This window comes from Pseudonaja textilis, chromosome 7 (genome assembly GCF_049901715.1).
Source record: "Pseudonaja textilis isolate UNSWEBS1 chromosome 7, rPseTex1.2, whole genome shotgun sequence".
NCBI lineage: Eukaryota > Metazoa > Chordata > Lepidosauria > Squamata > Elapidae > Pseudonaja > Pseudonaja textilis.
In genome coordinates this window covers 53,950,451-53,964,012 of record NC_141996.1, presented here as the reverse complement: position 1 = coordinate 53,964,012, position 13,562 = coordinate 53,950,451, and the positions used below count along the sequence as shown (strand labels likewise).

Genomic DNA, 13,562 nt, shown 5'->3' with positions numbered 1-13,562 from the left:
ACCGGGAACGCCGTATCCATGGTGACACAGCTGGATGCAGTATGTCGGACCTTGGATCGGAAGAGATCGAAGAGGAGGCAGAAAATGATTTAGGGGTCAGTGGGGGTTGTGGGGATGGGATGGGGGGGGGGGGAGATAGATGAAGAGAAGGGACGGGGCTGTCTATAAATGACAAGGAGGTATGACTGAGTCAGAAGTTGCAAACGCGAGGCTCTTCCATGGAAACGGCTTCTTTGAACTGGACATCTTTTCAGCTGATAATTGTTCAGGATGGATTTTTTTCTACTAGGTTCGTGCTTATTTTTTTATGATAGGAACGTTTGGAAAAGGCAAATACAAGTCATCATAAATAATGAATGAAGCTTATTATAAACCAATGCAGAAACAATTAAAACTCAGAAATTGGGGTGGCAATAAGTTGCCAAAATATTATATTAAACCACAGAAGATTCAATGAAACAAATTCTTTTTTAAAAGGTGGTATTACAATAAAAGAAAGTTGATTATTTTTTCTTTTTTCTTTTTAAGATTCAAATAAGGAAGCCGATATGTATACTTCACATTGCTTTTAAATTGGAAAGAGAACTGTATTCTACCTGCAGAACACATTAACTGCATGCTTGAAGGTCTTGGATTAGAACAGAGAACAGAAGAGAGAATAGAGTAGAGAATAAATAGAGAATAGAATAGAAAATAGACTAGACAGTTGGACGGAGCTTTGGGGGTCTTCTAGCCCCACCCCCTATTCAGACAGGAAACCCTATACAATTACAGACAAACAGTTGTCTAATCTCTTCTTTAAAACTTCCAGGATTGGAACATTCACAACTTCTGGGGGCAAATTGTTCCACTGATTAATTATTCTGACTGTTCAGTTCCTGGCAATAGGAACGATATCTACTTGAAAACCCTGGAAATTTCCAGAGGAATAATATTGTTTTTGGTAGCAAAAGACAGTGTGATCTTGCAAGATCTTAAAAATGCCAACACTGTTTCAGTGTAATAATCGTGTCGTACTGAACATTGTAGTCTCATAACAATGTAGTATTGAGCCAATGGTCTGACTCACAGTAAAGCAACTTCGTGTATTCCTATGAAACATTTTAATTCTCTCAGCGTATTAATGTTTAGTATAGCTAAGCATTAGCTAAGTAATGATTTTGGTGATCCTATAGTAGCTAGAATATTGGACTATGATCAAGGAGATGGGAATTCAGCTCCCCATTTGTTAATGAAGCTCACTTTGCTCAAATCAGTATCTCTCTGCTTCTTCTGTCTGCAAGGTAGCTCTTAACTGATAACATGAAGAAGCCTTCATGGCTGAGCAATGGAATGTCATATAGTATGGTCATTATTGTTACTTACCTAGGAATATGAAGGTGGACGTAATGAGGCTGGTGAACGGCATGGACATGGGAAAGCCAGATTACCCAATGGAGATACCTATGAGGGAGAATATGCAAATGGTAAAAGAAATGGAAAGGTAAGATTTAGTTAGAAATAATTTGTTCATTATATACGCTAATGAAAAAATTTAACTGCATTTTCTTAGCCAAAATAGAACAGGAGATAAGGACCAATAGCTTCAGGAAAACTCACAGTTTGCTTGTTTATTTATTATTTACTTATTTATTTACTTACTAAATTTGTATACCCTTCTGACTCCCAATGATTATGTTTGCAGACAGGCAAAATACTTTTAGAAGGGGAGTCCCTTAATTGCAGAGCTGGGGGGAGCCAAAAAGTCTTGATGGTAGTCAAGGGTAGTCACATGATTGAAGCTCTGCCCTTTTGTGCACAAGATGTGAATAAAGCTTTGATCACTCTATCATCTTGGGGTTTTGTTTACTTCCCCTGTAGATAAAAGAAATACAGAGTTGGAAGTAACCTTGCAGGTCTTCTAGTTCAACCCCTCTACCCAAGCAAGAAACTCTGTAGCACTTCAGATAAAGGGTTGTCCAAGATCCTATAGACAGAAGAATCCCAAAATCAAATAAGATCTGAGCATGCTCAGTAAGCTTAGAATGCAACTGAAACACCCCCCCCCCCAAAAAAAAGAGATGGGATACAATGGCATGAATGGGGCGGTCTGTTGTATAATATTTTACTGTATGTCTCACTTATTTTGTGTTAGGCCATTTTTCAAGTATAAGCATTGCAATAAAGCATTTCTGCAATGTATATGTTTCAGGGGCTATACAGATTTAAAAATGGTGCAAGGTACATTGGAGAATACTTTGAAAATAAAAAACATGGCAATGGGACCTTTATTTATCCAGATGGATCTAAATATGAAGGTACTTATATTTTTGTCATTCAAATAGTGCCATATCATAGATAGAAAATTATTGAAGATGTAGCTAATAATGTTAAATCGAAGGAAATATGCCTAAGTATAATTAACATGCATGTGAAAATAGATTTCTTTATGATTTAGTTTGCACATTCCCTAAAGCCAGAATATATTTTGTTTGTCAATAATGTGATAAAGGGGTGGAGAAAAGGAACAGGGATGTTCTAGAACAGTGGTTGCCAACCAGTGGGCCGGGGACCACTGGTGGTCTGTGAGAAAATTTTGGCGGTCCGCAGAGAAATGTCACCCCCAAAGCACCCCCCAAAGAAATTAATCCAGACTGCACAGGAACATAAGGCTACGCTGCCCACATGGCCTGCAGGAACACAAAGCTTGCGTCACTTGCATTGCAAACAACACGAGGTAGTGAGAGGAGGGGGGAAAGGGTGGAGCGGGTGAACTTGCCCCATGTACCTCATGTGCCTTGCCTAGCTATTGGGCTGGTTCTTTCCGTTTCTTTCTTTTTTTGCCTTTGGCTGCACACAAGGAAAGCAGCAAAAGTCTTTCTTTCTCTCCCCCAAGCTCCACCAGAAATGAGTCTTTGGGACCCTGCAAAGCATCCTGCTCCAAGAGGCTGCACCATTCTGGCAGAGTTTGGGGAAGAGAAAGAAAGACTTCTGCTGCTTCTGCTGCTTTCCTTGCATGAAGCCGAAAGTCTCTCTTTCTCTTTCTTTCTTTCCTTCCGAGAATGGAGCTGGAAACGGTATCCAAATAAAGAATGATCGATCGGTATGAAAATGGTGTGAGGGAATTTTCCTGCAGACTTTTGGGGGGATTTTCCCAGGGTCTCTGCTGCTTCTGCTTTTTCTGCAGAGACCCTGGGAAAATCCCCCCAAAATTCCAGGATGACCAAAGGGCCAGGCCTGTGACTACTGCAGCTCTGGAATGTGGGACCGACTTTCCCACCATCAGCAAGCCACTGTCAGTCAAAATTCATATTAGTGGTCCGTGAGATTTAAACTTATGAGTTTGGTGGTCCCTGAGATCCAAAAGATTAGCGACCCCTGTTCTAGAAAGCTACACAATTTTCTTCTCTATATTACGACAATTTTGAAAGTTACAATAAATAACTACAATTTAAATAATTTGTGCTTATTTTTAATACATAAACATTTCTGTATGGACATTTGTTTATAAAGGGTTTTGGTTTTTTTTTACAATTTCTTAATTGTTTTACTCCCTGGCTCATATATGTGTTTCTTATGTCAATGTTGATATTCTGTTAGACAGTTTCAGTGTTTTCTCTTTTTGACTTGCTTTTAGACTAAAGAATAGAAAGTTGAGAAAACAACTTTTTTCTCAGTTTAGAATTAGGATTAAAACTCAATGAGATTTGCCCAATATTGGGCCACATCGACCACATTTTCTCTCACCAGCATGAGGTCTTCCCCTGTACATGTTGAAGGACATTGTATGCACCATAACATATATGAGGTGGATTGTTCTTTTCCACATTCACACAGAGTATCTTCTATAGGAAGACCCATTTTCTTAAACGGCTTATCAATCTCTTTATGTAATTCTCTGAGAGACAGCCACTGTACTAAAGTAAGAATCTAGAAATACTTTTGAATAAAAAAGAGCCAAATTACAGATGACAATCATCACCTGTTCTGCTCTTAAATGCAAGATATTTTAGAAACAGTTACCCTGGGTGTCCCAATCCATATTCTGATCTCAACAATGGGGTGAAGTTGCAGAGACAGGGCCTTAGTGGTTTATGAATATTATTTTTTGCTTTAGTGGTAAATGTACATTAGCTCTCAGCAGATTAGATCCACTCATCTATTATCATCTGCATGTCAAAATGATTTATTAATTAATTGTTTAGAAACTAAACATAGTGTTTTTAAATAAAAGATTTAACTAGCAGTTTGGGTATCCTGGGTGTCTCAGAAATCGAAAATGCTGCTGGTCAAAACAATGTTATTAAGAGATGTTGCAACTGTAAATATTGCCATATCTGATAGATGAAATTTGTATCTTGGTACAGTGTATGTTCAAAAGTCATCCATACCATCTATCAATTGATCCAAAGTCAATATCCCCACTTTCATCCATTTTTTCCATATTGCCTTCCTTCCCTCAATTTTTAATGTTAGATTTACCCATGAAGTCAATTTAGCATAGAAAAAGGATCACATCTTTTTTTTAAAGATACTACATTCCATGGCTTTCTAACTGATGTCATTGTAGCTAGGGGAACTAGAGTTCTATTGTATTTGGAGCCTAGAATGTAACCTTACATTAAGATAGAGTTTGCTCACCTGGTTGGCCGTCCTATCTGGTCTGCCTCACAAGAGTGACATTAATCTTGCAAGTCTGAAAGCACAGTTCTTCCCTGTCTCTTTTACAACCCAAGAAACTAGGGAGGATCCCTTTCTGAACCCCTGACCCCACTTATCCTGTTGCAGGCTAAGTTGTCTTTTATCCGACTGTTTCCTTAGCAGCATGCCTTTTTTTCTGTATCCCACATACCATTACAACTTCTGAGATTGATAAGAGACATTTTATGGGGGAGAGGGCCAGATAAAAAGTTTGATATACAAACTAATTAATACTCTGTCATTACTTTCTTATATCATTTCTATAGGATTTGTTTAGTTCAGTGTGACCTGGCTCTCTCAATCATGATAATACAATTTGGATTGTTTTTATTACTGCATAATTTCTGTGCACATTTCTTTAAAGGAATATAGATATTCAAATTAAAGACAACACTATGGTTTATAAAGCCTATTCATTGCAGGAGACTGGGTGGATGACCAAAGACATGGAAATGGAGTTTATTCTTATATAAATGGAGACACATACACTGGAGAGTGGTTCAATAATTATAGGTTTGCTTCTTCTAGTTTCACGTTTCTGTTTTACTTCTTATAAATAATAAGTGTAGCTCTGTGTTCTCCTCCACAAATGTTAAGTTAAAGTTTCTATCATCTTTTGAGATTTTGGCTGTATAATTAGTTTGTTTATTGTGAGACTAATAGATTGCAGTAGATTAAAATGTTCTCAGTGATTTCCTAGCTAGTATGGGTTGTGCATTTTCTACAGCCCCAATAATGTTAATAGAGGGACCATTGACCTATTCATTGTTTTTTTTTCCTGAGCAACTGATGACATAGAAATCTCATTTAACAACAACAAAAAGTCTTAATTCTAACCAAAATATTTTCATTATTAGTTATCTTCTTTTCTTTTACTATCTCCTAGTGTTGAAAATGATTAGATTTGATTATGATTATAGTTTTTACTATTTTACACCATTAGCCATCCAGAGAATAGTGTTATTGTACAGTCACATAAAGATAATAAAGGAAGAGTCTTTTTAGCTGAAAATCAATATACATTACCAGCTGTAGCAACCCAGTGATTTGCATTCTTTGTGAAAATATATCTGTATCTGTATAACACATACAGATTTCAATGCAGGTAATTTAATTTAAACCAATGATTTAAATCAGATTTTTTTCTAACACTTAATTACAGATAGTCCTCAACTTACAACCACAATTGAGCCCCAAATTCAAGTTGTTAAGTGAGAAATTTGTTAAGTGAATTTTGCCCCATTTTATGACTTTGCTTGGCACATTTGTTAATGGAATCACTGCTGTTGTTAAATTAGTAAGATGGTTGTTAAGTGGACCTGGCTACCTCATTGACTTTGCTTGTCCGAAGGTTGCAAAAAGTGATCACATGACCCAGGGACGCTGCAATGGTCATAAATGTGAGTTAGTTGCCAAGCGTCTGAAATTTGATCATGTGACCATGGGAACACTTCAACGGTCATAAGTGTGAAAAACGGTCATCAGTCACTTTTTTCAGTGCCATTATTACTTTGAATGGTCACTAAGTGAACTGTTGTAAATTGAGGACTACCTGTTTTTATTTTGCCTTGATTTAAATTAATTGATTCCTTGACAACGTGAGGAAGATTGTATGCAGGATTGAGGATAAGATTTCCTTCTGTCTTAATACGAAACACCTCTTTTCCCCCCTCTCCAATAGACATGGGCAAGGTACTTATTTCTATGCATTAACTGGTTCTAAATATATTGGCACCTGGGCAAACGGGCAACAAGAAGGAGCTGCTGAACTTGTTCACCTAAACCACAGGTTCCAGGGAAAGTTTGTGAATAAAAATGTATGTATGTATGAAATTATATTGACGTCTGAAAAAAATGTACATTAGGCATAGAAAATAAAAGATTTTCAGCTTCTTTTGTATCTCATCCCATTTCAGTAATGATAGGTCTAATATCTAGAAGCTCATTTTGTACAGAAAAGTCCAGTGTTTGTTTTCACAGTCGCTTAGATGAACAAGTATTTTTTAATCATTATTTTGAGGGAGCTTTAGGGAGATTTTGACTAGGAAGAACGTATTTGTTTTATTTGCACACAAATTTCATAATGGCTGCAGCAAAAGAAACTAAGAATCTGGACCATATTAAAAAGCACATTTAATGTTGCATAAAGTTTGGGGGCTTCAACTTGGTAGAGGCACGGTATATAAACGAACACATAAAAAAATGTAGAAATTAAGTTAAATGAAAATGAAAGTAGGTTTCATGAACAATAGGGTAGCAACAATCTTCAAGTCAGGAGCAAGAAACCTTGCAAGGTTGAAGTGTTTTCTTGCTGATTTCTGAATATAGTCCTTTCTGAAATTTTTTTTCTTTATAAACTAAGCTGTTTATTCTTATACCACCCTGAAGATGATAGATGCCATGTATGCTCAGCATAATTGTGGAAATATTTTGTGTTTTTAGAATACGAAACTGTCAAAATGCTACTAATATAAGTTCCTTTGTTTATACAGCCTTTAGGTCCTGGGAAGTATATATTTGATATTGGATGTGAGCAGCATGGTGAATATACTCAGGAGGTAAGTGCTACTGGATTATGTTAATCATATTAACAACCAGGAAGCTCAGGATTATGATTTTATTTTACTTTATTTAATTCTGTCATAGTTAAGTAATAAATTACTGTTACAATAAACTGTATATTTTAATTTACATGTACTTTTTCAAACCACAAGGCAAGGTTTTGAGAGATAACACTGCTAAAATGACTTCAACCATTTGCCTTGTTTTTTTCTAAAAGAGAAAGTGATTTTGGTTTTTTTCCCCTCCCCCACCTTTCTTTTGTAGCAAGACTTGCCTTGAATCCACACTGATTTTGGCCAAATAGGGTGGAAGACAGTTCTGTGCAATATTCACTTTTCCCTAACTTTGCAAGGTCAGTGGAATCACCTAGTGTAGGGATGTCATACTCGCTATGACACATTGTCATCACGTGGTGTATCGCAACCTCCCCCCCTTCACTAAACTGGAGATGGGCCTGGTCAGCGTGTGATGCATCTGGCCCGTGGGCCGTGAGTTTGACACCCCCGACCTAGTGATTGCATTAATTATCATTAATTAAAGGAAGATTTTAAGAACTTCCCTGTTGTCACCGTGATGTATCGATAGTTTGCCCAAATCAAAAGTAAGTTTTACAATTTTGTTCAGTTATTGAAAATGGATTGCCATGTATGCAAACAGGCCACCGTATCTTTCTTGAATTTAGGGCTCCTTTATGCACAAAGGAATTAACACCAGAGGTTTCATTCCTCCTCCCCCCCCTTTTTTTTGATGTCTTGATTCCATATAGAATTCACCTACCTATGATTTCTCAATTCGCTTATCTTCAATGCAAATCTGAACAAGTTATGGCATTCAATATTTGCTATAAAAATCCACACAAAAAGTTATTTTGTTAAACAGATGGCAAAGAACTGCCTTATGTTCAAAGCAATGAGATGCTACTAGCCACTGACACGACATATTACAAAATATGTGAGACCAGATGTCTTGGTTTGTACATACTCAAATTTGAAGTTTTAATGTTTTTATTGTTTACTGTTTTTATTGTTTTATTGTTATTAAGATTTTAATTATAATATGTTTTTGAATTGTGAGGCCCTAGAGTTGTTTGCTGAGATGGGCAGCTATAGAAATCAATCAATCAATCAATCAAATAAATAAATGTAAAGCAAGCATGCCTAGTTTTCAGACACACATGACTGTTAGACATTTTGAACTTTTGAACTTTTAAACTTTTGCATAATAAAAATAACATTTCACTTCATTCTTTTTGTAATTTGCTTAGCTCATACAGTATCGTACAAACCAAGGAAAAAGAAGGAGTATCAAAGGAAATGCCTTCTATTCAGAATTATGAGAAACAATTAGCTATTGAAACCTCTGCTTTTTCAAAAGAGGTGCCATTTGGCTTCGAAATAGAATGATTCTGTATGATGTTACTTAAGTTAGAAAGAAATGTGGGGTAAAAATTCTTTTGGTGTATTAATTGGCATTATAACCCCGACATATCCTAAACAGTTATTTTAACAATTTTTGCTTGCTTGCTTGTTTTTGTTTTAATATGATGGTTCACTTTTATTTATAGAAGATTATTTTTGCAGTTTATGTTGGCAGAGAAAATGCTTTACTTCCTAGGGTTTCCAGATGGTTGAGTGAACTGTATTGGATTAAGGTGAATTTTAGGGAAAGTGCAACAGAAATGGGACTTTGTTGTACAGAAAGACAAATCAATGGTAAATGGGACGACCTATAGTTTTCTTAAAATAAATTCCATGAAATACTGCATGGCAAATATATCTAGCAGCACTTATATATTTAAGGGATGGAGTTTATGTCATGGTACATGCTTTGTCATGTGATTCTCCTTTAATTCTCCATGCACCTATGGCAAAAATTCTTGAACCATCAAAAGTATAAGAAAACACCAGGATTCAGTCTTTACATTTTTGTTGTTGTTGTTGAAGTACCTAGTATAGGATTTCTTGGTAAATATTTCCAGAATGGAGACTGGATTCTTTCAGCATCATTTTAAGGATAATGAAATAATAGAAGCAATGCACAGATTAAAAAATGGAATCTGATTAATTAGACTTAACGTAGCAAAGTGAAAGAAATATTTCAAACCAATTAGTCAAAGCAAGAATTGTCATTTAATAGAAGTGATAAGGTCATAAATATAGATTTAGACAAAACTCTCCCAGCAAATAGTTCCAATGTTTAAATATAGAATATTTTTGAGAAAATAGTCTGTTTGAAGACCCCTAACAATGAAGCAGCAAGGAGGAGTGGACCTACAAGTACTTCTGGTAGGTCCAAAAACTGTTTTTGTTTGTATTTGTGTTATGATCAAAAATTGACCAGCAGATAGCTTACCTTTTGTAATATTGCTTCTTACCTTTGATCCTAACCAATAATTAGGCTGTAACATTCTGAAAACCTGTCTGAGGTTTTTTAAACAGCACCGATGAGGAACATGTTTTATTAATCCAGATTTGGCGAAATATCTGGCTCTGTGCATTGTTGAGATGCATGAGGTCTGTAATGCATGGGTCTTCATAAACTCTCAAGAAAAGCTTTTATCACAAATAAATTGGACATTTCCTTTTTCATTTCTATTATTGTATTATTATTATTCATCTTTTTTTAGGAGAAAACAGAAGAAGAGGAAGAGGAAGAGGTTTTGGTACCAGTGGCTCCCAAATGGAAAGCCACAAAAATTACTGACCTAACACTGTGGGTACCTGAAGAACCACCTCCTCCAGCAGCAACTCCAGCAGCTGCAGAAGGTCTATCAGCTGAGGAACCAGGAGCTCCTGCAGGTTTGCATTTTGACTTATCAGTAATCCTTTGTGCATCCATGAATCTTCATTTATTTCAGGGGATGCCAACTCGATAGATCAGTTTTGCACATTCCCAGAAAGATATATTGTTAGGGAAAATACAGAGTCCTCACTGTCATTGTTTGTATTGCCAAAAATCTGTATTATCTGTAAGGAGTAGTTCTTACCAGTTTTTGCTAACATAACAATTATATCTTTTTCTAGATAGGTACTGTTAAGCTATAGTTGTTCAGAGGCTGCTTACCTTATGTATGCTGTAAATTATTGTAACGTGATCTATGTGGAGTTAACCTTACATTTGATCTGGGAACTGCCATTGGTATAGAATGTGAAAGGAGAAACTTGGCTATGCGTATTTTATCCCTGTTGAAACTGGTGTACTTATATTCAACCACCAAAGAAATAGTTAACCACCAAACTATATTCAAGTTTTTAACTACGACATGTAAGACACTAGTTGAAGATCAAGATATTAAACTGACTCTTTGTAGAACTATTTGAGTGTTAAGAGAATCACAGGAGGCCCTGCAGTATGTTACTGGATCGATACATGTTATTTTATACTCGTGTATGGATCTTGTAATGATGCCTGAATTTTAGAATGTTTTCTCCTTGAAATCATATCTTTTGAAAATCTGCCCCTTCAATGAGATCTTTTTATGGATTTTGATGGCAGTGGGAGAAGAAAAAAGGAAGACTACTCTTTTTTCTTTAATGCTTTTTCATTGTTTTAATCAATTGGTTTTCTTTCTCTGTATTAGGAATTTCTATTGCCATCTTTGTCTTTCAAGGAAAAAGACTTTTGTCATCTGTTTAGAAGGAGAATTTCATGTCATACATTATTAATTAAAAGAAATAACATGGGATTAAGTAAGGCAGACATTACTTGCTTTTCTAATTTTTCCTTCCCTTCTCCATACCTTCATTTCAGTTGGTGAGGAAAGTGCTGCTGAAGGGCCCTCAGAAGGTGCTGAGGCTGCTGCAGAAGCAGGAGAGGCCACTGATATGACCTCTTCACCAAAAGATGTGGAGGAAGAAGAGGAGGCAGCTAAAGATGACCAAGCAGAACAGGGTGAGGGGAAAGGGAGAGGGAACACACAGTGAATAAGTAAGCTGGTTACTCAAAAGGGACTTCTGCTGCTTAAGTATTTTATATAATTTATCTCATGTTTTTTGATTAAATGATCTACAGCACAATGTCTACTCTAAGGTAGGATAGGCTTCCCTTTACTTGCCTGTCCAGGGTTGCTGACAATGGGAGTTAGTCTTTCTGTCAAGAAGACAAATCTCTTATTAGCATATTTTCATGTTGAAAGCAAAAAATTAGGGATGAAATCCACTGTGAGCTAGCAACACCTAACAGAGAGAAGAAAACCAAAGGCAAAATTAATCCAAAGGCCACGTCTGCATGATACATTGTCTTTGTGCAGTGATCTTTATACATTATAGACTTTGTGTGTGTGTGTGTGCACTTTTAAAAAGATTTTTTTCACCTTTATTATTTTCATAAATAACTCAAGGTGGCAAACATATTTAATACTACTTTCTCTTCCTATTTTCTCTACAATGACAACCCTGTGAGATGAGTTGGGCTGAGAAAGAGTGACTAGCTTAAAGTTACCCAGCTGGTGACTTAAAACGCCTGAATATGGTAGAGACAGCTAAGATTTTTTGTAGTTTTGTGGAAATGGCAGAACATTCTTACTGTCTTAGAATCTCGGGTCTCTAAGCCTGGGCACACAACCAAGTTTTCATGGCCTTATGAAAAGCCAATACAGATAGTCCTTGAATTACAAATGTAAGGGAGCCTGCCAATTACATTAGTAATTTGAGGATTTGTAGGAGTGAATCACATAACTTGACCGCAATCACTCCCTGCTTTTGCCCACACATTTGGTAATCTTAACTGCACATGGGGTATCTCAGGGTAGGGAAGGCCATGGGGTGGGGGGAGGGTTGTGCTGGAACAGGCCACCTGTTTAGGACCATTCAAGGCCTCCATGATCACTGAAATACCCCATGCTTTCCACGATTGCTTCCCCCCTCCATCCTACCATGCCAGATCACTTACCTTGCATAGATTTAGTGAGCTGTCTCCTCTCCAGTCTCTCTGCTGCATGAGATCATCTTGGGAAGCTTTTTGCTGTTTACAAAAAAAAGAAGGTGAAGAAACTGCAGTTTGGGCAAGGGCAAGATCATGTGGTTGTGCCTGCCATGTTGAGTTTTTTGCTTCTCCTTCCTGTTCCGCCCCCCCCCCCCTTTGACAACTCTGTTTATGTAATTCAGGACTGTATTGTTTTTGAATGGGATGAAGGAATTAGGCTTTCTGTTCCTGAATCATAGTTTTGGAATATAGCATTGTACAAAACTACAAAACCAAATATTTATTAATAATGGATGATACAAAAATCTTTTTAAAAAAACCTTACAAATCTATGATTGTACACAATTCTTTTTCCTTATAATCTGTATTTAATCTTCATATTCCTGCTTTCTCCAAGATTTTCTTAACATTTTTAAGCCTATTTTCCTCCATTCTTTCTTTCCCCTCTTGTAACATTGTCTATGTTTGCTTTTAGTTTAAGACACTCAAGGAACTGTTTTGGTTTGAACAACTACTGACAAAACAGAGAGTTACTATTTTTAATATTAGTTTGTTCTTCTTCCCTCCAAAACCATAGCTGAAGAAAAGGAAGAAGATGCAAGAGAATCTGAACTTCAAGAATAATGGATATAAATTACAAAAACATGGAAAGAAATTAATTTTAATTCAGTCACATTAAAGTTCAATAATTGAGAATTTGAACACATATTGAACTCTTTCACTGAAATCATTGGTTAATTTTGCTGAGTATATGACTTTTATTTCTTTAGTTTATTAGCTGGTTTGCTTGCTGAATGTTTGAAGCAGCAGACTTGTTTCTTTTCTATCTGAGGTAAGATTTCCATTTCTATCTTTACTCATTCCTGTCCCTTTTGTTCCCTCCCCATCCACTCCACCCAAAAAATTAAATGCTATATTTTCTGTATAATTTTCAACACTCTTATAGAGTTTGTTATGCATAATTTAAAGAATCAATAAAATGTACATTGACAAAATTTTATTAACTTGTTTTTCCTCCTAAATAATATTACGTTTTTTCATTTTCTGTCCTTTTTCTTCTAGTCCAATAAAATTTCAAGAAAATTATGTTCAATTTTCTGTATATCCCTCCAAAAGATTTTCCACAATTCCAAGCCAAACTCCTCTGCTAATTATGATTCTAAGGGAATTAAAATTAAACATAGCCAATTTCAACCAATGCTTTAAAATGGTTGGAAGATGATACACTGACTGGAGGGAAATAAGCATTGGAACAAAAACCAAGATATCTTCTTGCCTATATCAACATTCTACTTTACTCCAGTCATATATTGAAGCATATTCCACAGGCCTTACAGGCAACCCTTAATCCAAAACAGGTCCATTGCAACAAATGACTCTGGACAAAGTACATCCTA

At 36.2% G+C, this 13,562-nt stretch overlaps 1 protein-coding gene across 1 annotated transcript; it reads left to right on the top strand.

The window, feature by feature from the left end:
* On the top strand, positions 1-13,160 carry RSPH1 (radial spoke head component 1). Its single transcript, XM_026713668.2, has 9 exons — positions 1-95; positions 1,370-1,483; positions 2,192-2,297; positions 5,103-5,193; positions 6,362-6,497; positions 7,173-7,238; positions 9,869-10,040; positions 10,993-11,133; positions 12,743-13,160. Exons 1-9 carry the CDS (start codon positions 42-44, stop codon positions 12,787-12,789), a joined length of 927 nt encoding a protein of 308 aa, XP_026569453.1. The 5' UTR covers positions 1-41; the 3' UTR covers positions 12,790-13,160.
* The last annotated feature ends 402 nt before the right edge of the window (positions 13,161-13,562 follow it).

Bases quoted from the DNA above. Each gene is read 5' to 3' on its own strand.
- RSPH1 (XM_026713668.2), top strand. From the start codon at position 42: ATGTCGGACCTTGGATCGGAAGAGATCGAAGAGGAGGCAGAAAATGAT. The intron at 10,041-10,992 runs GTTTGCATTTTG...CCTTCATTTCAG, and splicing joins GGAACCAGGAGCTCCTGCAG to TTGGTGAGGAAAGTGCTGCT. The intron at 11,134-12,742 runs GTGAGGGGAAAG...CCAAAACCATAG, and splicing joins AGATGACCAAGCAGAACAGG to CTGAAGAAAAGGAAGAAGAT.